Below are 27,994 nucleotides of genomic sequence, written 5' to 3' on the forward strand. Positions count from 1 at the left end.
TGGATTTATAAATAAATTGCATGTTGATTTTGCTATTATATTTAAGCTGAGAAAATTAGCAGTTTGAAGCCACATCAATAATCAAGACGGTGAAAACGTATTTGTTGTTTTGTTAATTATCAGCTCATTATAACTATTGCTTGAATATGCGTATATAAACACGTTTTATTTTGTTCATATTATACAGTTAATATCGCTACTAATTACCCGATAATCCCGTATATTCCAGTTTTAAAGCAAATGCTGGTAAATATTTACGATACACAAACATTCTTCATATTTCCTTAAGTATCAAATACATTTTGGCATTTGTTACTATTTAAAGAGATGATGAAAAAACGTCTAATTGGGGCGGGGTTTTTTTTGCACTGAACAAGCAATTTACGCCTGTCGTGATGTTCATGTATTTATACAACACAAAATACACCCACACTTTCCAAACGACGTTCTACATGTCTGCATAATTTTCGCGCGCTTTTTATGAAACAAAGGATATTTTAACACTGTTTATTTGACGCTAGAATTTGCCAAAGGTCGCGTTAGCATTAAATTCGGAAGTGTGTTTCGAATTACAAATTTAATAATGATAATTTTATAATCAAACGAAACATTAACAGTTGCGCGTAATTAATTCAACAATTATTTGTTAAAGAGCATTATGTGTCATATATATCGCTTATTAAAACGTGAAAATAATAATTATGAAAACAGCGTAATCTTGGTTTCTACGCTACACATACATGTGGTGGATATCTTTTCACTCGATTTGCCGCGTACGTATGCGGCGGATTTACTCCGCGAAAGTACGCGAGGTTAATACAGACTCGACGTCGTTGCGCGGATCGATGCCAAGTGCCACGGCGATGTGCCACGTGAACACACGATTCGGCCGCCGCGGACTAATAATCTGGCCGTGGCGTAGCCGCGGATTATGTTTGTGCCACTTTGGCTGTACTGTATGGCGCAAGTAGCTATGAAATAAAAAAGTTTTTACATGTCAGCGTTTTTCCTCACCACTGTGGGAATGGCACTGGTACCGGTCAAAGTGGGAAAATAGTGACATTGTCATCCAAAGTTCTCACATAATTAGGGTTTGTGTCTGTCTCATATGGAAGAATTTTTAACATTTTAGCGTTTTAAAATAAATAGAGAACACAAGATTTTCACCATTTTTTATTATAAACATTTTTATTAAACGTTGTATTTATCTATCTCTTTGTATTAAGCAAATTTGATTTCAAGGTAAACATTAAACAAACTAAACTTTGTTTGTACATTTTTGTGATATTTTCAATTGGTATATAGTCATTAAAAAATGTATCCTTTTCATTAGTAATTTAATATTATGTTGTTCATGTCTAAAAGTAAGCAAATTCTTGAAGGTTCACACAGTCAGATAGATAGTTAGGGTTGTACTGACAATCCTGATGGTTATATTTTTGGAAGGAGTATTAATATGTCAGCAGGCATTGTACTTTTAAGATTGAATGGCAGCTTTGTTGCAAACAATACAAACAATACGAAAAAGAAGTAAGAAGATTGGATTGTTGTTTATAGTAGTGGTCCATTGCCAACATTATTCTGGTATCCTTCCAAGCCAGGGAAAAGTTGATATGGACAGACAGATGTCAGCATGTACGCATTGTTTGCCTGACAGCATTGTTTGCCAATAAAAGGCTTTTTTCAAATCCCCTACTTGTTAACATGATAGCAAACTGATACTTGGAAACAAATGTACTGGTTTTTACTTATCCATTGCTTTCAGGGCTTTTCATCAGAAAATTGGGAAGAGGCCCTAGCCTTTCAAATTGGGAATTTCATGCGCGATAACTGCTCATTTTGGGAAGCCGTGTTTTTTTTTAAGTTTTTGAAACAGGGTCTTTTTCATTGTGCAGAAAAGATCATATGAATACTTAGACTTAAATGCTTTTTATATATGCACAAATAAACGCAAGCTTTAGTTGCTGTTTTTTGTGGGGTTTTTTTTAGCGTTTATTGAACAATTTGTGTCTTGCTTGCAAATACCATTAAAGCCAAGGCTTTTCATCCTTATATAACAGGGGCCGAAACTCTGCCCCTTCCCAATCGAAAATAAGGTCTTTTTTTCCCAAAATTGATAGAGGAATTTCCCCCAATTTTTTTTTACTTAGACATAATGGGCATCTCCCAAATTGAAAGCTCTAATATTATTAAGAATGCACCACAATGTGTCTTTTAATACTTCTGCACAATGAAATAATTAATGAGCCCCGGGGTATGATACCAGGACCTTGAACTTCAGTGTCATAAAAAGGAAACTAACTTCAATAATTAGTTTCCTTTTTATGACACTGAAGTTCAAGGTCCTGGTATCATACCCCGGGGCTCATTAATTAGTTATTCAACCGTTTTTTTCGCAAAATGATGTCTAAATGATTAACAGTTCAATACATTTAAGCACTAAACATATGCGCAGAGAGTTCTGATTCATGTATTTACATAGATTAATGCAATAAAATTACATATTTTCAAAATTTGGGCATTAAACTACAAGTTGGCCAAAACAAGATTTTTGTTATAATGTGTGCATGCACTCACGATAAAATGGGTAAATTATAAGAAAAAGAAACAGGGAGAGTTAACCTGGTTAAGGGATATTTGCACTTACTCTGTAATTTATGCGAATAGCTTTGTTTTTTTCCACAAAATATATATTTTACTTTTAAGCAACAAGATCTGCCACCATTGTGGTAACCAGTGTAACTACACTTTTAAGTGGTTCCCCAACCCCCTGCAAATCTCGCCTAGCACTTTGGAGTTCAGGCACTTGAATTTTGCCAAATATGGCTTTCTTATGAATTCAGCTCTATTACCCTACAGTTTTCATTTGATTGTCACCAAACGTTATGAAAATGTTAATACGCATAAAACAGAGGCCAAGTACAAAAGCAAGCCATAAATCACAAAGCATTTTGGAGGTATTTGGAGGTATTGTTCTCAAAAAAGGGCTTCACAATTAGTTCCGCTCTCTTTCTCAGACAGTTTTCATCAGACCATCACCAAACTTTTATTAATATAAAATTAAGGCCAAGTTTAATAACCCTTAGATTTTTATGCCCCCCTTTGAAGAAGAGAGGGTATATTTTTTGGCTGGATGTCTGTCAGTCGGTTGGTCTGTCTGTCTGTAGACCAGTTTGTTTTTAATCAATAACTTGTGAACGTATTGACCATTGGCTTGATACTTCCCATGTGGATTGGCCTTTGCCAGTAGTTGACCCCTATTGAAATTGGGGTCATGAGGTCAAAGGTCAAGGTCACTGTCACAATAAGATCGCAAATTATTTCAGATCAATAATTTGTGAACGGATCGATCAATTTTGGCTTGATTCTTTTACGTGCCTTTGCCAATAGATGACCCCTATTAATATTTGGGTCAATATGTCAAAGGTCAAGGTCAATAAGAGTGAACAATGCTTCCGACCAATAACTTGTGAATTGAGGGACCAATTTGCTTGATACTTCCCATGTGCATTGGCGTTGGACAGTAGAAGGCCCGTTTTGAAATTTTGGTCAAAAGGTCAAATGTCAAGATCGCTGTCACACAATGTGAAATGGTTCCCTGTCAATAATTTGTCAACTGATTCACCAATGGGCTTGATACAAGTAGCTAAGTCACACTATTATGATCAGATTAACTCTTATGGTTAGTTTTAAATTCTGTGGCCCTGTTGTTGTTGTTGTTATTGATTTTTTTGGTTGGGGGGGGGGCGCATATTTCTCCGACTAAGCTCTTGTTCAAATATGCTTTTGCAATGATTTCAGCTCTTTTACTCAACCAGTTTTCATAGCATCATCACAAAGCTCTCTGAAAATGATTATTAGCATGAAATTGAGGGCAAATTCAATAATCTAGCAGATTGAACCACGCTCAGAGATTATCTGATTTATATAGTAAATAATATTTATAATCTTATTCTCTGATACTGCAAGGATGAAGGGTTTAATATTCGGTGCTTGACATCATAGTGTGGTCATCTACATAGTTTGTTCAAATCATGCCCCTGGGGTCAAAATTGGTTCCACTCTTCTGGTTATTTTTTTGCATGGTAGGTCTGTGTCATATAAAGTAAAAAACCTGGGTAAAATCTATTGTAACAGTGTTTTTTCACCATTTTAGGTATGGGGCCAGGTCCCTTTGCATTGGGAAAATGTGCGTAATTTTGACTTATTTTGGGAAATTAGTATTGTTCCATTTTTGCTAACAAATACTGTAAATTGAGAATAAAAACGATAATTAATATTATAGTAATATAGGTTTAACTCGTAGAGCTGAATTTGAGATGAATTAAATGTTGAGACTTATTGAAAAAAAAAATAATTTTTTTTTGGACAATCTTTAATTGGGAATTTTCAGGTTCCATTTGGGAAAAAAATATACTTTTTTACATTCGGACCCCTACAGGACCCAAATATGAACGAAAGAAAACACTGAGTTAGTACACATATATCACAAAATCTCAACAAAACTTGTTTGTTTCAACATGTCCTTTTGTTTAAGCAATCAATTGCATTTACAGTACACTCCACGCGTTTTCCCTAATTTCCCTCCATACTCCGTGTGCAGTAACTCCGAGGGAGATTAAGAAAATTTCGTGATACGCGGCGTTTGCATGATTTGGGACTCCGCGTTGAACGATCGGCAAGATTGATAAGCCTACGCGGCGGCTCTCGGCGTTGGCAACGCGGGTAAAACTCCGTGTTTAACGAGATAACGATCAATTTAACTTTGTTTGACTTCCTAATTTCCAAATAAAATTACAGTTATTACAAGAACATATATATATTTATTTATAAATATATAATAAACAATAAAAAAAACAACCAAGATAGATCGATCCCCATGTGGTTGTAGAAGTAGTTGTATAGAAAACTCCTTGATTTACAACAAACAAAACGTCCTCTTTAAACTGATACTTACCAATTAATATAATCACAGTTTGCAACATTGTTTTTATTTTGATAATTTAATCCAAAGTTTTCATGTAAGCAGGTGTTTTTAGCTCACCTGTCACGAAGTGACATGGTGAGCTTATGTGACCGTGTGATGTCCGGCGTCCGTTGTGTGTGCATGTGTGCGTCCGTCAACAATTTGTTTGTTTAGACAGTAGAAGGCACAGTTTTCATCCAATCTTTATGAAATTTGGTCAGAATGTTTATCTTAATGAAATCTGGGTTGGGATTGTACTTGGATCATCTGGGGTCAAAAATTAAGTCACTAGGTCACATAATAGGTCAAATAATAGAAAAACCTTGTGTAGACAATAGAGGTCGCAGTTTTCATCCAATCTTTATGAAATTTGGTCAGAATGTTTATCTTGATGAATTCTGGGTTGGGATTGTATTTGGGTCATCTGGGGTCAAAAACTAAGTCACTAGGTAAAAAACTAGGTCACATAATAGGTCAAATAATAGAAAAACCTTGTGTAGACAATAGAGGTCGCAGTTTTCATCCAATCTTTATGAAATTTGGTCAGAATGTTTATCTTGATGAAATCTGGGTTGGGATTGTATTTGGGTCATCTGAGGTCAAAAACTAGGTCACTAGGTCAAAAACTAGGTCAAATAATAGAAAAACCTTGTGTAGACAGTAGAGGTCACAGTTTTCATCCAATCTTTATGAAATTTGGTCAGAATGTTTATTTTGATAAAATCTGGGTTGGGATTGTATTTGGGTCATCTGGGGTCAGAAACTAGGTCACTAGATCAAAAACTAGGTCAAATAATAGAAAAACCTTGTCTAGACAATAGAGGTCGCAGTTTTCATCCAATCTTTATGAAATTTGGTCAGAATGTTTATCTTGATGAAATCTGGGTTGGGATTGTATTTGGGTCATCTGAGGTAAAAAAAACTAGGTCACTAGGTCAAATAATGGAAAAACCGTCAACAATTTGTTTGTGTAGACAGTAGAGGTCACAGTTTTCATCCAATCTTTATGAAATTTGGTCAGGATGTTTATCTTGATGAAATCTGGGTTGGGATTGTATTTGGGTCATCTGGGGTCAAAAACTAGGTCAGTAGGTCAAAAACTAGGTCAGTAGGTCAAAAACTAGGTCACTAGGTCAAATAATAGAAAAACCTTGTGTAGACAATAGAGGTCACAGTTTTCATCCAATCTTTATGAAATTTGAACAGAATGTTTATCTTGATGAAATCTGGGTTGGGATTGTATTAGGGTCACCTGGGGTCAAAAACTAGGTCACTAGGTCAAATAATAGAAAATCCTTGTGTAGACAATAGAGGTCACAATTTTCATTTAATCTTTATGAAATTTGGTCAGAATGTTTATCTTGATGAAATCTGGGTTGGGATTGTATTTGGTTAGTCAGGTGAGCGATTCAGGGCCACCATGACCCTCTTGTTTCTATACTGAACATGTAAACAAATGACCAAGGACCCTAAAAGTCTCGCAAATCTGTGTGAATTTACAGTTTGATGTTATCAAATGAAAGCCACTTCCTGTCTGAAGGCATAACTTACTCAAGTAAACACGTTCAACGAATGCATAAGGAATGGTTTTAATTGTCTAAACAAAGTCGATTCTCTGCTCACTAATGCATTTATTTTCAATTTGTAGGTCTGTTAATTCATTGATTACTAAAAGAAAGTGGTAACTATTGAGTTGATAGTTGAATTAAATATTCACAGTTGTATTCTAATTGGGTCGACATTCAAAACAATGTTTACCAGTAATTATGGACCAAATCGGCAGAGTGACATTCACACAATCCATCATGTTAATCCCTTTTGTCAAAACACCGCAGACAGCAGTCTACACAATAGGTCAGTAGACAAGCTTTGCGTGTTTTCATAACGTCAAACACTTAATCCAGTTCCGCCCAGATGTCTTCTTGAATCAGTTTACAGTACAATTACTGTTAAAATAATTACTCTACTAAAATACCATAACAATAAAGATTCGGTGTGTTTGATTTGAAATTATTTTGGAGGAAATATCAACTTATTCACGATATAATTTTGTTTAAAAATACCAAAGAAACTTTTAACCAAAATCAACAGAATTAAGTGTTCTCTGCTGCTACAAAGTTCAGTGCCTTCCCCAGGAATTTGTTCAGGCGCCCCGGGGCCTAGCGGGGGTGGGTTCGGGTGGGGTGTCCCCTCCCGACGTTGATTTTTTTTTAAATTTAACGTGTCAATTCACGTTCTGTGGTGCGTTATAACTCAAAGAAAAACAGCGTCAAAAGACGTCATTTGGTGCGCTATGACTCTTCAAAAAAATCCCCCAGTCATTAAAAAATATATTTTTTTATATTGTTTAATTGTTTTAAAACTTTTCCGCACAGATAGTAAAATCCAGACTCGAACGATTCCCCAATACATCCGTTTCAACCCGACTCTATTACTGTATACTTACTTTTTTCAAGTTTCTATTTATTACCCGATAATCCCGTTTACTCCGTTTTTATCAATCTCTTTCTGGTAAATATTTACGATAAAAGCTTTCAGTTATTTCTTTAACACAAACCTTGCCATTTTTTAAGTGACTATAGATTTGATGAAATATTGCCTCTGAATATGCGTCAATCCCCTGACCTGTTGTGCGCTTGTTAAAACGCTCAATACACGCCATTTGTATGCAATAGACGAGACGTTGTACATGCTGCATAATTTTTGCGCTCTTTTTAATTGAGAAAAAGATTCGACACAAAATAAATTTGCACTGCTAATTTGAAGCAAAAATATTTAACGTTGCGGTAACATTTACATTCGGAAGTGTGTTTCGGATTAAAAACGCTTTAACATCGACTGACGGGAATGGGTTTCGGATTACAAATTTAATTATTCAACAAATATTAACCGTTGCGTTATAAATTAAACGATAATTTGTTTAAACACTTTATGAGTCGAATAAATGTATTGACGGAATTATGCATGAAATTCACGTTGTCCACGAGGATCACGGCCGGTTGCCATCATCAGTCTTCTAACTATCGATTATCGGACGAAACATTTACAAGTGTGCGTAATTAATTCAACGAAAATTTGTTAAAGCGCATAACGTGTCGAATAAATGTCAGAAAAACGAGGTGAATCAGTTCTATAAATGGACATGTTGAAATATACATGAACTGGAATTAAATAAATTGTTATCACATAATTGTAACCGGGAGTCATTTGCACAACCTACTCGCTATAATAATTAATTGTTTACCACTTGCAATAAATTTCTCGTATTAATTATGAGTCATAGGTAACACTTGTTTACAGTAAAAAGGTGTGATGATGATGCCCGAAACCGTCTTTAATGTTCTGTACTGTACTAATTACCGGTTTTATATTACTCAAATGGCACAACTTCTTGCTAATCAAGCTGCGATAAACTCTTAACGGTACTTCATGCCCGATGTCAATCAAAAATAATGGTCGATAGTTAACCCCGCCCTCATAAGCATTCGCGTAACCGATTGGACGATGAACTTCACAGTTTGACGACTGGAAAGTTACCAGATACATCCTTTTCAGCATTTAAATGACCGTGTAATGTGGCTAGAATAATCGATACGCGCGTTATGCTGTTCTCTTATGAGTGGATTATCCATTACCCCATGTGGTGTTTATGGCGATTACTTGTGAAAGAAGGTACCGAGTGCTCTTTTAAAACAGGGGAATATTGATACACTGATAGGGAAACCTTGATTTTTTTGGACAATCTCCACTTTCTTTTACTGAAGAATACACTGATCCGAAAATTTCAAGCGCCCTGGGACTCTGATTTCGAAATTCAGGCGCCCCGGCAAGGGGCGCTTAAATGGCCTGGGGAAGACCCTGAAAGTTTGTATAAAAAAATCAATACACGCACGCATTGCAGAAGTATACCTTGACCTTGTACATTGCAGCATAAATTTCGCGCGCTTTTGTCGGGAAATATTCATGATGACTGTATATGGGAAGCATTTGTAAACGTCGAGTTAACATTAAAAATCGTAGTGTGTTTCGGATTACAAATTATTGTTCTCATTTGGAAATTTACGGAACATTTATTCGTGTGTTAAATGTGTTATGATTTAAATATTAATTTGTCAAAACGCTTAAATGTCGTATATTCATTCATATTGTAGACGTACCTGTGAATTAAAAAACATATTTTTTATACGTATTAATTTTCTATACAATTATCTTTATTTTTATATGCCACAGTATTTAAACAATTTTTATGCCCTCAGAACATAGGTGGGGGCATATTAAAATCGCACCGTCAGTAGTTAGTCAGTTAGTCAGTCAGTCCGTCCGGATTAGTTTCTGCTCAATAAGTCAAGCAATTGTCATCAGATCTTCACCAGACTTCATGAAAATGTGTAAGGCAATAACATGTAGGTCAAGTTCGATAATCAGCCAAATTGACCCAGACACTCTTGAGTTACGGCCCTTGAATCATCATAAAATTGTTTTTTTTCTTGTTTCCGCTCAATAACTCGAGCAATTGTCATCAGATCTTCACCAAACTTCATGATAATGTGTAAGGCAATAACATCTTGGTCAAGTTCGATAATCGGCCGAATTCACCCAGACACTGCTGAGTTACGGCCCTTGAATCATCGTAAAATTGGGTTTTATCTGGTTTCTGCTCAATAACTCTAGCAAATGTCATAGGATCTTTGCCACACTTCACGAAAATGTGTAAGGCAATAACATCTAGGTCAAGTTCGATAATCGGCCATATCAACCCAGACACTCCTGAGTTACGGCCCTTGATACTTGAAAAATTGCGTTTTTTCTCGTTTCCGCTCAATACCTCGAGCAATTGTCATAGGATCTTCACCACACTTCATAAAAATGTGTAAGGCAATAATATCTAGATCAAGTGCGATAATCTGCCAAATTGACCTAGACAATCCTGAGTTATGACCCTTGAATCATCGAAAAATTGCGGTTTTTCTCGTTTCCGCTCAATAACTCGAGCAAATTTCATAGGATCTCCGCCACACTTCATGAAAATGTGTAAGGTCATAAGATCTAGGTCAAGTTCGATATTCAGCAAAATTGACTAGGACACTCCTGAGTTATGGCCCTTGAATCATCGAAAAATTTAGTTTTTTTCCTTATATTATGAAGTTGTGCATGTTGGATTGTTATTGTCCTATATCAAAATTGAACTTTTTTTATGCCCCCGGTAGGGTGGCATATAGCAGTAGCACTGTCCGTCCGTCTGTCTGCCCGTCCGTCTGTCTGTCCGTTGCACTTTTGCGTTTAGGTTTCGAAAAATGCTCATAACTTCTATGTCGCTTCAGATGTAACCTTCATATTTGGTATGTATGTGTATATGGACAAGGCCTTTCCATATGCACACAAATTTTGACCCCTTTAACCTTGAACTTGAACTTAGGGTCCGCGTTTAGGTTTCAAAATCTGCGTTTAGGTTTCCCTGTTTATACCACACAAGTTTAGGTTTAGAAAGCGTTTATTGGGGGCAAATATCTTCCGATGGAGACAGCTCTTGTTAATAACAATGTTTTTATTTTTGGCATGCCCAGTAGCAAACTGCTGACGCAGTGTTGCGCGGCGGTCTCTGAATAGAACGGAAATTGTCTGCATTTACCGACTAGGCTAAAGTAATACACGCTGGGTTATTAGCGAACTCAGCGGAACGCTGTGTTTTACCCCGCTTTCAAACTTCGCGTAAACACTCGCTAGCAGGACAAAAAACGTTTTTAGGGGAAAACGCGTGGACTGTACTGTATGCCCTCTTGTTTTATCAATTATTTTGAAAATAATTAAATCACTAGACATTTATTATTATCAAACATTATATAAGTACAGCAGTTTGATTTTGATCTTGAACCGCATATTGGCTAGCATGCATATCTTACAGGTGATAAGTATGTGCTTAACTGAAATATACAAACTGGGTCTGATGGCTTGTGTTCCTTCTTCCCTGTTTATACCACACAAGTTATTTTGGCCTGCATTCTCAGTTCTCAAAATACAATTGGCTGCTAGATGCATTATTGGTCCCACTGGAGAGCATTATATCCTGAATCCCAAGACATTTGCTGAGCTGGAAAGCATCAAAGTGCTGGCACACAGCTTCTGTCCACACTCATCTTGATTGCAAGACATTGTAGGTTCTTGACATTGAATGATATATTTGAAATAACTTAACATATGAGGTTGCACATCATTCAAAGGTGAAGCTAGCTAGCAACAAAATGTATTTGATATAGAAATGTTTTGAAGACTCGGCAGTTTCACTCTTTTATTATGATTGATAGTCTGGAATAAATGAAAATAAGCATATTAATTCACCATATACACCCAGATTGTGTTTTATACTTGCAGATAACCGGTCAGATAAGAAGATTGTAGAGGCATATGACAAGACGACCTCAACTTACACTGTTAAACACGCAACATGGGATAAAAGTAAGGCAATTCTTTCACCTTGAGACATTTTTAGCTCACCTGAGCACAACGTGCTCATGGTGAGCTTTTGTGATCGCTTTTTGTCCGTCGTCCGTCGTGCGCCGTCAACATTTGCCTTGTTAAGTCTCTAGAGGCCACATTTATTTCCAATCTTCATGAAATTTGGTCAGAAGATTGGTCTCAATGATATCTTGGATGAGTTCGAAAATGGTTACATTTGCTTGAAAAACATGGCTGCCAAGGGGCTGTGCATTTTTCGTTATATGGCTATATATGGTTATAGTAAAATCTTGTTAACACTCTATAGGCCACATTTATTGTCCAATCTTCATGAAACTTGGTCAGAAGATTTATCCCAATTATATCTTGGACGAGTTTAAAAATGATGCCGGTTGGTTGAAAAACATGACCGCCAGGGGCGGGGCATTTTTCCTTATATGGCTATAGTAAAACCTTGTTAACACTCTAGAGGCCACATTTATTTTCCGATCTTCATGAAACTTGCTCAGAAGATTTGTCCCAATGATATCTTGGATGAGGTTGAAAATGGTAACCTTTGCTTGAAAAACATTGCTGCCAAGGGGCGGGGCATTTTTCCTTATATGGCTATATATATGGCTATAGTACAATCTTGTTAACACTCTGGAGGCCACATTTATTGTCCATTGTCCAATCTTCATGAAACTTGGTCAGAAGATTCATCCCAATAATATGTTGGATGAGTTTAGAAATGATGCCCTTTGGTTGAAAAACATGGCCGCCAGGGGGGGGGGGGCGGAGCATTTTCTTTATATGGCTATAGTAAAACCTTGTTAACACTTAGAGGCCACATTTATTGTCCAATCTTCATGAAATATGGTCAGAAGATTTGTCTTATTGATATCATGGATGAGTTCAAAAATAGTTACATTTGCTTGAAAAACATGGCTGCCAAGGGTTGGGGCATTTGTCCTTATATGGCTATACACTGTATATGGCTATAGTAAAATCTTGTTAACGCTCTAGAGGCCACATTTATATTCCAGTCTTCATGAAACTCGGTCAGAAGATTCATCCCAATAATATCTTGGATGAGTTCAAAATTGATGCTGGTTGGTTGATAAACATGGCCACCTTGGGGGCGGGGCATTTTTCCTTATACGGCTATAGTAAAACTTTGTTAACACTCTAGAGGTCACATTTATTTTCCGATCATCATGAAACTTGGTCAGAAGATTTGTCCCAATCATATCTTGTATGAGTTCGAAAATGGTTTTGGTTGCTTTAAAAACATGGCCACCAGGGGCGGGACATTTTTCCTTATATGGCTATATATGGCTTTAGTAAAACCTTGTTAACACTCTAGAGGCCACATTTATTGTCCAATCTTCATGAAATTTGGTCAGAAGATTGGTCTCAATGATATCTTGGATGAGTTCCAAAAATAATTATGTTTGCTTGAAAAACATGGCTTCCAAGGGGCGGGGCATTTTTCCTTATATGGATATAGTAAAATCTTGTTAACACTCTAGAGGCCACATTTACTGTCCGATCTTCATGAAAGTTGGTCAGAAGATTCATCTTGATAATATCTTGGACAAATTCAAAATGATGCGGGTTGGTTGAAAAACATGGCTGCCAGGGGGCGGGGGCATTTTTCCTTATATTGCTATAGTAAAACCTTGTTTACACTCTAGAGGCCACATTTATTTTCCGATCTTCATGAAACTTGGTCAGAAGATTTGTTCCAATAATATCTTGTTATCTCAGGTGAGCGACTTCGGGCCTTTCAGGCTCTCTTGTATTTTAATATTAGCTCTTTTGAGCATGAATTGCTCATGGTGAGCTTCTGTGATCACCCTTTGTTTGGCGTCAAGCGTAGTCTGTCCAGCTTCCCTAATATTAACCTCCTTACCTCTCTAGAGGCTACATCTTGTTGAAACATCTTCTTGACAATGTCTAGACTTAGTTTGATTCTGGTTCACTTGTGTCCAAAAAGCAAGTCACCACAAAAAATGAGAAACCTTGTTGAAAGCCAGATTTATGACTCAATGTTGATGAAACTTGGTCAGCTGGTTAATCTTTTACACTATGAAGGTCATGGTTGAATCTGAGTAGTGGGGTCAAAAACAGTGTCACCAAGCGAAGTCTCTGACAATTTGTTTATCTTTAACTAATTAGATTATTACAGGGCCTTCATGGTCCTCTTGTATTTAATGTCATAATCTAGTTATAGAACTGTAAGTTTCTGTTTGTACCATCTTTTCATGAAAGAAAAGCATGAATAAATATCTGGGTATGGTGACAACATCACCTGTTAAAAATTCCATTATCTATGGAAAGCAACAGGCCATAAAATGTGTTACAAAATATCTGCAGTATTCTTTCCTCAGCATTCCATTAATTATCACCACCTTACTGTCTGTCATATTATGTAAAGAGCATCTCTGACAAATTGAAATAGGCCTCCAGTTATTCTTAGTAATTGCCTTGATTTTAGAATAAGAAATGCAGCTGACGTATATAGGCAAAGACAGCAAAGACATAAATTATACAGGACAATAAGTTTTGTTATAAAATAATGTCACACCAGTGACACAATGTCAGGATGAATGAACTCTACATAAAGGTGTCTATACTTTCAATGCTGATTAAACAATAGAATACTCACACATTGAAACTGCCTATTTTGAGCTGTGTGAATTAAGTGAAGTGAAAGATATCGTTATTACAAAAACCTATTTTTATGCTCCCCCCCCAAAAAATTGGGGGAGCATATAGTCGCCGCTTCGTCTGTTCGTCCGTCCATCCGTGCACAATTTTTGTCTGGGCTATTTCTCAGCAATTAATGACAGGATTTCAATGAAACTTTATGGGAAGCTTCACTACCAAGAGGAGATGTGCATATTATCAGCCGGTTCTGGTCAGATGATTTTTCACAGAGTTATGGCCCTTTGAAATTTTCCATTAACTGTACATATAGTGCAATTCTTGTCCGGGCTATTTCTCAGCAACTAACGACCGGAATTCAATGAAACTTTATGGGCAGCTTCACTACCAAGAGGAGATGTGCATATTATCAGCTGGTTTTGGTTGGATGATTTTTCACAGAGTTATGGCCCTTTGAAATTTTCTATAAAAAAATTCTTGTCCCCCCAACTACTGTGCCCTCAAGACGTTTCCTTTTATCTGAATATATAGTGCAATATTGTGACAACAAAAAACTTTGGGGAGCATCACCTGTCTCCGACGGTTTCTTGTTATATTTTTTAGAAGAGTATTTATATGTAAAACATTTTTACCATTCACATAGTACTCAAGTGACACAAAAAGAAAACTTTTGCAAACAATAATGTTTTTGTGTTGCAGAAATATCAGCATCGCTTGAATTTCTTTAATGACTACATACATTTTTTTCCCTGATCACATATTCATGGTATTGGATCAGCTATGGATACAGTGCTTTCCACAGGATTTTTGTCAGACGCACCGGGGCTGATAGTGGGGGTTCGGGATGAGTGTCCCCTCCCGACATTGATTTTTTTTGTAATTTAACGTTTCAATTGACGTTCTGTGGTGCGTTATAACTAAAAAACAAACAGCGTCAAAAGACGTCTCTTCAAGAAAATCCCCCAGTTATTAAAAAATATATATTGTTTAATTGTTTTAAAATTTTCCCGCATTAGTAAAATCCTGACTCGAACGATTCCCAAATACATCCTTTTCAACCCAACTCTATTACTGTATACTTACTACTTTTCAAGTTTCTATTTATTACCGATAATCCCGTTTATTCCATAGGGATACGGCACACAAAAATCGTATATGATATATTATATATAGACCTGGTTTATTCTGTTTATATAAATCACTTCCTGGTAAATATTTACGATAAAAGCTTTCAATTATTTCTTTAACACAAACCTTGCCATTTTTCTATAGTATAAAATAAATTTTAAGTGACTATTTATAGATTTGATGAAATATTGCCTCTGAACATGCGTCAATCCCCTTACGTGTTGTGTGCTTGTTTAAACGCTCAATACACGCCCGCTTTCCATGCAAATGATGCAACGTTGTACATGCTGCATAATTTTCGCGCTCTTTTTAAAAGAGAAAAAGATTCGATTAAAAATAAATCTGAAGTGCTAATTTGAAGCAAGAATATTTCAACGTTGCGGTAACATTTACATTCGGAAGTGTGTTTAGGATTAAAAACGCGTTAAGATTGACTTACAAAAATGGGTTTCGGATTACCAATTAAATTATTCCCAGTTGAGATTTCAACAAATATTAACAGTTGCGTTATGAATTCAATGATAATTTGTTTAAACACTTAACAAGTCGAATAAATGATTTGACGGAATTATGCATGAAATTTATGTTGTCCTTGAGGATTACGGCCAGTTGCCATCATCAGTCTTCTTAGTAACTGGCTAAGATTACTGTGGCAATTACATGTACGTCACGAGTCGTCTGCATGATTTAATTGCAGGTATTGCCTGCCTACTGCTGTCGCTCATACAATTATTTTAATAGCGTGCGCTCTCATTGGCCATTATTGATTTTCTAATACAGCGACGCTCCGCCTTAAGGCGGGCTTTAGTTGGGTAAAGCGACAAAGGATTGTAAATCGGCTTCAAAATTTTCGGCGAAGTCGATATCGCTTTGATTTTAAGCTGCAATAACTGTCAGAATACACTGATCGGAAAATTTCAGGCGCCCCGTGGACTCTGATTTCGAAATTCAAGCGCCCCACTGAGGGACTGTTCAATCGCCTGTGGAAAGCACTGGGATACTATTCTCTGTCATTAATAGCAATTTTTTTCGGTCTGCAGCTGTTCCCTATTGTATCTATAGTCAAACATAACAGTATTACTCCTGTCATTGAGTGGTCCATTTCTTACCTCCTCCTTGGTACATGTAGTTCAACAGCTGTAGTCAATCTGATATGCATTTGTATCCCACTAGGGAATTCTTCATGCCTGGAATCCACCGTGAGGTTGAATCCATAATGTAAACTGTCAGTATAGTCGGTGAATATGTGACCTGGGGACAGTACAGGCCTGATTCCTGAAAACAGTCTGATAATTAAATCATTTTATTAATAAGACATACTCTGCATTTAATTTATTACCTCTTGTTTCTGGGTGCTTTTGTATGTTCTAAAGCAGCCATTTTATGCCCCCCTTCGAAGAAGAGGGGGGTATATTGTTTTGCACATGTCCGTCGGTCCGTCCACCGAATGGTTGGATGATAACTCAAGAACGCTTACGCCTAGGATCATGAAACTTCATAGGTACATTGATCATGACTCACAGATGACCCCTATTGATTTTCCGGTCACTAGGTCAAAGGTCAAAGGTCAAGGTCACGGGGACTCAAACCAGTAAAATCGTTTCCGGATGATAACTCAAGAATGCTAACGCCTAGGATCATGAAACTTCATAGGTTCATTGATCATGACTTGCACATGACCCCTATTGATTTTCTGGTCACTAGGTCAAAGGTCAAGGTCACGGTGCCTTGACACAGTAAAATGGTTTCCGGATGATAACTCAAGAAAGCTTACGCCTAGGATCATAAAACTTCATAGGTACATTGAGCATGACTGGCAGATGACCCCTGTTGATTTTCAGGTCACAAGGTCAAAGGTCAAGGTCACAGTGACAAAAAACGTATTCACACAATGGCTGCCACTACAACTGACAACCCATATGGGGGGGCATGCATGTTTTACAAACAGCCCTTCTTAAATTTCTCCTTGGCTTGCAGAGAGGTTGATACACACGCTCTTCTCAAAAGTGACCTTTGTTCAGATCCATGACATGGAGGATATGAGTGTTTGTGGGTATTCACCTTATTGGACCGCTGCGGTTGCCTCTGTGTTCTCCGGCTCCTCCCCCCCCCCCCCCCCCCCCCCCCCTCACCCATACAGCACAAGTCTACACCTGAATTAAAAAATATATTTCTGTTAAAAAATTAAATAGCTGAAAAGTGAAAGCTACCTTTCAAAATTCATCCCTACTTAAATGATTTCAATAAGTTAATTGTAAGAGTTCAGGGACTTACTCGGGATCCTCACTTAATGCACCCACTGGTTCTAAAGGATCACATAAACTTAAAACACTCTCCAACACTTCATTCTCATTGATCCTTTATGCCAACTGTTATTACCACAATGTTTTGACAGAATACTTGAATACATGTTTTTATAGGCATGTAAACTGCTGTTTACAGGTCAATCAATTATATAATAAACAAGTTTTATAACGTGAAAGATGAAAAAAATATCATAGAATGTGGAAATTGGTTTCTATGTCTGGGTTGAAAAAAAGCACTTGCCCACTTGCCAATGCGACAAAATTTTAAGTCTGGCCACCACAAATTGAATGTCAATTACTCTATTTGCAAATGAAGGAGCAATACATGTACCTTTAACAACACTTAAACTAACCTGATAATCCTGCTCAATAAATTTGATGCAAACTCCATGATTAACAGATGATTACAGCCGTAAGACAAGAACAGTGTTTAACTAGATGTGTTTCACAAACACACTATGTCCCCCCCTCCCCATATATTTGACCTTTGACCTTGAAAGATGACCTTGACCTTTTTGATGATTTGTTTCACAATTTACAAACATGACATTTGAATATTGCCTTTGTAAAAGGTCCCCATTTAGGATAGATGAATCAAAATATTGATAAATTATGTTTGATAGTTATACCCCCACAAACGAAGTTTAGGAGGGTGTAAAGGAGTGAACTTGGCTGTCTGTCGGTCTGTATTAAGTGTCTGCTCTCTTATTCAATTTGTTTTCATCTGATCTTCACCAAACTTGGTCAGATGTTGTATAGAGATTATGTCTAGGACAAGTTCAAGTATGGATCATGCCGGGTCAAAAACTAGGTCACGGTGTCACTAAGTGCCTTTTAAACATTGAGCATGGTGTCTGCTCTCTAATTCAAGAAGTTTTCATCCAATATCTTCACCAAACTTGGTCAGAAGTTTTATCTAGATGATCTCTAAGCCAAGTTTGAACATGGACCATGCCGGGCCAAAAACTAGGTCACAGGATCACTTAGTGCGTTTTTATGCCCCTGGATCAAATGATCGGCCATATTGTTTTTGGCCTGTCTGTCTGTCACTGTTTCAGTCAGTTAGTCATTCATTGTGTGTGTCCTAAAACTTTAACTTTGGTCATAACTTTTGCATTATTGAAGAAAGCAACTTGATATTTGGCATGCATGTGTATCTCATGGAGCTCCACATTTTGAGTAGTTGAAGGTCAAGGTCATCCTTCAAGGTCAAATATATGGCTTCAAAGCGGCGCATTAGGGGGCATTGTGTTTCTGACAAACACATCTCTTCTTTAACATTCAGCATGGTGTCTGCTCTCCAATTCAAGTACTTTTCATCCAATCTTCTCCAAACTTGGTCAGAAGTTTTATCTAGATGATCTTAAGGCCAAGTTCGAACATGGGCCATGCCAGATCAAAAACTAGGTCACCAGTAGTACGTTTTACACATTCAGCATGGTGCCCGCTCTCTAATTCAAGTAATTTTCATCCGATCTTCACTATACTTGGTCAGATGTTGTATCAAGATGATGTGTAGGTCAAGTTAAAACATGGGCCATGCAGGGTCAAAAACTAGGTCACGGGGTCACTTAGTGCGTTTTAAATATTGAGCATGGTGTCCGCTGTTTTTTGTGAAGACAACATGCAAAATATTCTGTGTCAATACGGCATATGGGGGTATTCGTCACGTCTGTTACAAAGCTCTAGTTGATTTTGCTGGGCTCATGGGTTTGAGTCTGGGTTCACGGAAATTTCAAGCTACAAGCCCAGGTGGCTACCAATTTCAGAAAGTTAATTTTTATCTCTGCATGTGCATAATGTAAAATTGATTTAATATGTGATTGTTTCTTATCTTCCGAAGACAATTTGTAGTCCTATATTCTCTTCTTAGCTTTTCAGTGTTTGAATTTGTTCTCTTCTCTTCAGAATAAATTGTAAAAGAACATGAGTCACTTCTAATGTTTACACCTGTCCAGTGCCCTTTTTTCTTAACATAAGTGAATTCATTTAAAATTCAGCAAGAATAAAATTAAAATTGTGAGAATTTAATTTTCGCATAAAATAATAATAAATTCTTCTTATATGACTCCAAACCTTGAAGCTAAATTTCTATCAATAAATCATGCAAGGGCATAGCTAACTGGAACAAATTAACAAGGCTCAGGTAATTTGGTTGAGTTGCACATTTCTTTTCCTCACAATTTGTAATCATGTCCTGGACTTGAACTTTAATAACAGCATCCTGCTTTATGATGCAGTTTGTAAAGTACTGCCAAAACATTACAAACCATTACATATAACATTTATAGTCTTCCACTGAAATCCCTTTAAGAATGTCACAGAAGCTTACATCTGTAACGAGGGTATGGATTTGTGTTCCACTTCATGTCAAAGCAAGAGGTTTGTTCTTGGTTCAACAAGCTGCTTACAAAATAGTAAGATGTTATGTCCAGCTATGATCAATGCATCTGTCGTTTGCAGAGATCAAGACCTATTTCATTGTGGGTCGCAAGAAGAAGGATGTCCCGAAGTCAGAGACAGTTGTGGTGGCGATTGACGGAGACGTTGCCACGCAATCCTCGGAGCATGATAACCTGATGAATGATGCTGGCAAAGAGGTATGCTTACATCTGTTGATTGCCTTACTGGAAATATTTGTTATACTAAATTTGTAATTATGTGTTTGAAAGTTATTATGTGTTTGAAAATGACTGTGTATTGTGTGATTTGTTGTAAATGTGTTGTTTGATGCTCAATTTTGTGTTTGTTTATTTCCTGTGGTTACAGTAATTGTTACCAAAAATTGTCTGATTTGGTGTTTGTTTGGCAACAGTAGAATTGCCTATAGTGTTTCGATTGACCGACTAGTTTGAATAAGTTGATCGATCATCTTTTTCATATTTTTGGTATCGTAATGTGATCAATTAAATCAGTTACATAATTTTGATGATATATTTAGAAAAGTCACTTTTAGAAAAGTTTTAAGCTATGTACAAATGTTCACTATAAAAGGTTTTTTATAAATGAAAGGTCACCAAGAAACTTACTAGCATTTATTTCGTATTAATATTTGCTCTATATCTCGACTTAACTAGCTGAGAAATTTCTAAGTGGGATGACCTTAAAACAGCTCCACTAAGAAAATTCAGGGGGAGTAAAGTCGAGATAAAAAGCGAATTTTAATACAAAGTAAACGCTTATCACCTTTTAACTGATACGGCTGGAAAGTGAGCGTCATTTAGAATTAAAGAAAAGTAATAATGAGTATAAATAGCGAAAAATAACTGTCTTGGCATTGATGTGGCCATCTTGACTACCCCCTCTGTTAACTCTTTACAAAAGGACAGAAAGTAACTAAAAGATATTGCCAAATTTGATTACTAAATACTTTAACGAAACTTATTTTTCTACAGGCAAAGAAGCTTCTAGTTTTATAAATCCTATTTTATTATATACATATCAGGAGTTCCCATGAAAAAATAAATGTATTTTAAATTTTATTTTTGTTTTTATTCCCTCATCCTATGCCTACCTCAACCAAATATTATCGCCAGCCAAAGAATAAAAAATGAATGGCCCTACTAGAGAGTTCTTTCAGAATAAGATTTCATGAATGTTTCCATGAAAGCTTGATTTTTTGCATGAAGGAATACATTTGTTTTGAAATCTTTAGGTCTAGCTTAAATTTGTTGCTGTAAATCTTATCAGAATGTTACCTGGCACCAATTTTGATGTTGAGTTAGTGATTTGTAGTTAATCAGTTGTTTTAAATCATGTCTGCTGTGCAGACTACCTTGATATCAAAGGGAAAGATCATGAAGTTGCAACTATTAATGCAACACAAATCATACCTGAAGTGTTTGAAATCTGAATTTATTGTGCATTTTGCTAAGATTTCATAGGCATATCCCTTAGTTCACCAGCCAAGTTCAGTCATTCCAGGTCCTAACACAACCAAAGGTTTTATCATACCAGTTCCAATCCCACACTTATCTAGCTTAGTGATGTCATATACTAGGCATTAATAAACATACTCCTTGATAATAAATATGGTGTCCAGTTAGCACAGTGGTCGGTGCAGGTAACACGGCTTCAATCCCAGCTCATTGGGCTTGTGAGCTTGGTAAGTGGTACTCATGCCCCCCCAAACTGCAATGGACCACACCAAAATTGAATACCTTTCAGTAAAAACAAAATAGCTGAAAATAGAAAACTTTTATGAGTGTAGTAAGTTGCATAACTAAGTATGCTGGGGCACTCTCTGGGACCTCACATAGTTGAGCCTCAGCACGTGAGGACCTCATTAACTTTACACTCAGACATACACTACTGGTCTCTACTGACCATCGTATTTTCAGTGCATTCCTCAGGAAAGGTTTACAAAGTATATTATATTGACATATTATTTTTGTTTAACATTGATATTAAATTAAATTATGAAAGTGTTAACATTCTCTTTCATGTTGTGTGTTCATCTTTCATGTGTTAATAATTCAATGTGAGAACCATTTGAAGAATGGGAACTACAGAAGCTTCAAACTTGGTCTAAGGGAGATAAGTTATCTTTGTTTTTGTATTATGCATTAAAGGTTTGTTCCCATAATGTTAATACAATTTAATTTATGCATTTTGTAATGAAATCATTTTAAATTGAAGGATTGTTTAAATGAAACAAGTTGATGGTACAATATATTTCATAATATCAGTCTTGGCATAAAATTTTTTTAGGCACTTGCCCAGCCGGGCTACCAGCTTGGAAATTTCACTAGCCCAAATCAATTTCAACTAGCCAGAAATAAAAGTTATAATTCTTTACATTTGTAACTATGTTTTTATTGAACAAACATAGAACAATAAAGATTAAACAAGTAAACACTCAATTCTGTTTTATTCACAGTTAATGTCTGACAAAAAAATTAACACAAGGTCTCCAGACATCTCCATTCTATTCTGATCATTGTCTGAGTCACCAACATCTAGGTCTTACATGTCAGGTTTGCTCTTAAAGGCTTCCTGAAAACAAAAACAAAGTTATAACATGATATGAATTTTCCACTCAATTATCTGAAAAAAGTAAATGCAATGTCAAACTTGCAATTATACCTGTGCTGCTGTGCGTAAGAAGTAGAAGATGTCAGAATTTGTTCCTTGGCAGATTAATTTTATCTGTTAAAAACTATACTTGTACGTTAGAGCATGATATTTAATTGCATGTTGCTTTTGTACACTACGTATGAAATGCACTTACCAGCCAGTCAGCAATGCTGGCTCATAATCAAAGTGCACAATACAAAACGAAGCCATGACCGATTATTTTTCCATAACGGTTGGAATTTTCATTTTATTGACTGTTCATAATTTATGTTGCAATCTTCATTGTCATTTTCCAGTTGATGTTTGTACGTTGCGCCCTCAAAAAATGGCAGAAAAGACATTAAAACAAATTTATCACTGCAAGTTCTCCACCCAGTAATAATACTAGTTATAGCGTCTCGTGAGGTTGACCTACAACACTGTTTAATAAGCGTCTAATCAATGATTGCTCAAGAGAAATAACAAATGCAGTTTTTAATAAGCGTCTATATGAATCTATTTTGGACATGTTACTAAGTTCGGACACGAAAAATTGCACTCGACCGATCGGGCTACCGGCTTAGAATTTCACTCAACCGACGCAAAAATCACTCGACTCGGTCGACGGTCGAGTGGGTTACGTCCAAAACTGTAATATTATAAATGTGCCCATTTTCAAAGAAGTGGGGGTACATAACTTTGCATCTGTCTGTCAGTTGCATAGTTGATGTAAATTTCTGCAAGATGTCTAGAGAATTCTTTGACCAATGATCGTCCATGTAGGTGGGCTAGTTACTTGGGAGAAAAGAAAGACACCTATTAAATTTGAGATCAACACGTTAAGGTTGCGTGGACTTGTAACATAAAATTTGTTCCTACAATATGTCCTTGGACCAAGTTGTCATTCAATTATCAAAATGTGAATTCTGAAGACTCGGGGGATACAGGAATATATTGATCAAGTAAGAGATGAACAAGTCACAAATAAATGTTTCTTGCTGGGGCTTGTAAAATAAACATTAACATTTTCCAAAGACCATTTGTATCTTCATGATATCTAATGAACACATGTCCTAAATCAAATAGGTAAATATCTGGCAACTGGGGAGGAAAGTCAGAACCTTTTGAAAATTTAAATTTAAGTAATCCAGACACAGGTCAAAGTCTTCTTGATTTCTTAAGTGGTACTAATTAAAACGAGAGCGCCGATGGCGTTAAAAGCATAGGTGCAAGATACAGGGAAGAATGGCGTCACGTGGTATAATGTAGTTCGATATCGCCATCCGCGGATTTCTCAAATCAATAATTTCAAACAATTACCGACTATTTAAATAGATAATCTTTCCATTTACATCAGTGTTTGAAACGCTTATGAAAAATAATTACCCAAGCCTTTCAAAATTTAAGCACGGACAGATCTGTATCTTTTCACAAATGAAAATAGACGCTACCCTATTCGTCTGCGTCAAGAATTTGTCGTAAAACTTGTGGTAAGCGTTAGATGCAGACGTGCACAACAGATTGAGTTCTGAATACAGATTTCTGAATGCAGATTTTTATAGAAACTCCTCAAAGCAGTTACTTCCCTTGCTTCGCCCGGTCAGTAACTTCGAGTATAAGGGAGGCCACTGCGTAGGAGATTGAGATTTATAGTGCAGATAGAATTGTTTTACGAACGAAATTTGTTTTAGGTTATAAGAAGATTTTTTGACATAAAACGGTCTTAGAAAAATTCACTAAAAACGATGTCAGCAATATTCTTGGAAGAAAACGTTAGAAAAACGTTTCCAATTTTTTTTTGTAAGAATGACCATATACTAAATTAAATAGATATTTCGTCTGATTTTTGATCAGGTAAGGCTTCATAATGGGTAACCGAGCGATGTGGATTTTTGAAATGTGGTATATACCATAAGCATAGGTGCGTAAACGCACCTATGCTAAAAATCGCACGAGAGCCTGAGAGAAGAAATTTGTATATCCCCCCCCAAAAAAAAACAAACAAACAAAACAACATAGTTTGTGGGGGTATACCGGAATCACCCTGTCTGTCCATTGGTTGCTTGGGACTGTAGGTAGGTAGTTTGATTGGTTGAATGGTCAGTTGGTTGCTTGGTTTGTCAAGCTGCATTGTGTACTTTTTGTCTCTAAGCGTGTGTCTTTTGTCTTTTGTTAACATAAATCTTCAACGTATGTTTTTTATACTAAGTTATGTATAAGTTTCCTGTGTATCAAAACATAACTTAAGAGAAGTGTGGTTAAATCTATGCTAATATGCAAGACTAAATTTTGTGTGTTTGTATCTCTTTTTGATGGTAAGGAAAAAAAGTAGTTGCCAAATTGCAGCGTTACTCTGACGACCCACATCATAAACAAATTTGCTCTATGTATGAGTTTACCTGTCGCTGTGTGTTAAACTAACAAAGAATGGACAACAACATAATTATTATAATAATTGTAATTGAATCAACGAGCATTGTTTGCAATTATCAAGCAAACCACATTAAAATAAAATACTTAATATTTTATCCCTGATATTGAATGCTTTATTTAATTTATTTTTATTAAATGTTTATTTATGTTCATGTATTGACAGTAATTTAGCTCATTTAATGTCACTTTTGCAATATTGAAGCTAGCAACTTGATATTTGACATGCATGTGTATCTCATGGAGCTGCACATTTTGAGTGATGAAACGTCAAGGTCATCCTTCAAGGTAAAAGGTCATATATTATGGGGACATAGTGTTTCACAAACACATCGTTTGTTTTTATTGTTTCAATAGGTCAATATTTTCCAATTGTGTGCATTATTTCCAATGAAAATTTGTCATTATAATATTCTTCATGTACTTAGTACTTTAGTGGCTAGTCTATAGGTAGTTACAGCACATGGTCTGTTGCAACAAGCACGCTTTTCATGCGTGGAACTTAAGGTTTAATTTTATTTTTTTTATATCTCAACATTTAGTTCCCATCAAGGTCTATAAGTTGAACCTTAAATATAATATTGAAAACACTTTTATTTGTATGTAATGTGCATAACATGTGCCTTCATGTGACCTATTTGTGTGTTTTGCAGGTTGGCGATGTGAACGGAGTGTCTACAACAGCCATGCTAGTGAAGAGCCACCTAAACAACTCTCTCAATGAACTCAACCATGCTGGTAAGAATCATCCCCCTTTGGTTATCATTCATTTTTATGGTGGCTGCCTGCTGTTTGCACAATGCAATTATAGAACCTCTGAAAAATGGCAATATTATGTGATTTCCCATGCTGACTTGGTTGACTTACAGTACAGCCAACGCGGATCTAACATAATTCGCGATCCGCGGCGTCAAGGCGCAACGAGTCGATGCCGAGTCGGCCGTTGAAGCCGCGTCAGTATGCGGCGGCAAGTTGCATTTCGCCGCAAAGCTTCCCATCTGTCCACCGAGACATGCCGAGGCAAGCCGTGATCAGCTACATGACGCCGAGTCGATGCACATCTTCAAATCAAAATCGTTTAAAAATGATTAGTTAGTCAAAGAAATTTAAAAGAACAATTATAATAATATTTAAAATCATAATTAATTTAATGAGCACAGATTCAAAATAGATAAAATAGTTAATAAAAAAGCATGCTGTTGTTTTGTTTTAAGTGATTGCATTCCCGTTTCTAAAGAAATTGCTGTAATCCGGATAGAAATAATTATTATTTTAAAAGAATGCAAATAAAAAAAATCGAATTTATAAAAACAAAACACGATTATCACGGGCATGTATTAATAAAATTGCAATAATCATTTACCATTGTCATTTTTAGAATCAGCTAAAGTACTGTAAGTTACTTTGTGCATTTATTGCGCCGTATGATTATTGTCTTTATATTAAACGGTCAACAAACATATTTGTTTTGGGTTTTATTTTTACTACAATATGTATTAGCATATAAGCATATTTAATGTGTCTGGCCAAGTTAGTTTGTGTCCCGCCCATAGTGTATGTATTTCACACATAAACAATGTCAGGTAATTATGATTTTGCACATACAAGTGGTCAAGGCTCCAGCAGATGGTGGATTTATATTTGCTTGTTGTTTTTGCTATTATATTTTAGCTAAGACAATTAGCAGTTTGAAGCCACATCAATAACCAACACTTAATTGTTGTTTAGTTAATTATCAGCTTATTATAACTATTGTTTGACTATGCGTATATAAAGTTGTTTCATTTTGTTTATATTATACAGTTGATATCGCTAATCATTACCCAATAATCCCGTATATTCCAGTTTTAAAGCAAATTGCGGTAAATATTTACAATAAAAGTGCTCAAGACACATACACATTCGCAATTATTTTTAAGTATCAAATACATTTTGGCATTTGTTACTATTTAAAGATGTGATGAAATAACGTCCAATCTGGGCGTTTTTTTTCCACTGAACACGCATAAATCGCCTGACGTGATGTACATGTTTTTATACAACACAGAATACACCCACACTTTCCATGCGACGTTCTACATGTCTGCATAATTTTCGCACGCTTTTTATGGAGACAAAGGATATTTTAGCACTGTTTTTTTTATTCTAGAATTTGTTAATGTCGCATTAGCATTAAAACTCGGAAGCGTGTTTTGGATTACAAATTTAATAAAGCTCATTTGAGAATCGAACAAAACATTAACATTGTGCATAATTTATTCAACGATAAATTGTTAAAGGGCATTATGTGCCATATCGCTTATTAAAATGTGAAAATAATAACTATGAAAGTAGCGTAAATCTAGATTTCTACACTACACAAATGTACATGTAGGTGCATATATTTTCACACGATCCACCGCGTACGTACGTATTTACTCTGCAAACGTATGCGAGGTTAATATAGACTCGGCATCGTTGTGCGGATGGATGCCGAGTGCCTCGGCGATACGCCGCTTGAACACATGACGCGGTCGCCACGTACTAACGATTCTTGCTGTGGCGTGACCGAGGATTATGTTTGTTCCGCGTTGGCTGTACTGTAGAATAAGATGGACTTTTGAACATTTTTGATGAAGTGACTAGAGGTAGAGTAATGGTCCCAAGAATCAGGCCTCTGCATCCTAAGTACACAATTCAATGACAAATATAAGAAGTATGGTGTTCAGTTCATAACTGTCAAAAATGAATGGATTTTGAGATAACGTGACAGAATTTACACGCATGATGAGACAAAGTATTACACACATGAACCTGCTCAATTGGTCCAAGATCAAGGTTGCTGTTCAACATTCAATGTCAAGTGTTAGTATTAGAAATCCACCTCAAACACATTGTCAAGAGCATAACTGTATCCAGCATGGTGGATGGATTTCCAAATAATGTGAGAGAAGTAATAAACTTGAGGGTGGGGGTGGTGCTTTCCAACCTGACGCTCATGGGTTCAATGTGATAATTAAAGGTCAAA

At 36.3% G+C, this 27,994-nt stretch overlaps 1 protein-coding gene across 5 annotated transcripts in view; it reads left to right on the plus strand.

Moving 5' to 3' along the window:
• LOC127879231 (adenylate cyclase type 9-like) overlaps positions 1–27,994 on the plus strand; it is an 87,485-nt gene that overhangs the window by 38,503 nt on the left and 20,988 nt on the right. For all 5 annotated transcript variants that reach the window (XR_008048981.1, XM_052425965.1, XM_052425964.1 and 2 more), the window contains exons 3-5: positions 11,336–11,419; positions 19,966–20,102; positions 25,641–25,725. Coding sequence is in view for 4 of the 5 variants with exons in the window: in XM_052425965.1 (XP_052281925.1) it covers positions 11,336–11,419; positions 19,966–20,102; positions 25,641–25,725 (306 nt within the window). In the remaining variant the exon portion in view is untranslated. The remainder of the gene's footprint in view (positions 1–11,335; positions 11,420–19,965; positions 20,103–25,640; positions 25,726–27,994) is intronic.

Source organism: Dreissena polymorpha, chromosome 4 (assembly GCF_020536995.1).
Source record: "Dreissena polymorpha isolate Duluth1 chromosome 4, UMN_Dpol_1.0, whole genome shotgun sequence".
Classification (NCBI taxonomy): Eukaryota; Metazoa; Mollusca; class Bivalvia; order Myida; family Dreissenidae; genus Dreissena; species Dreissena polymorpha.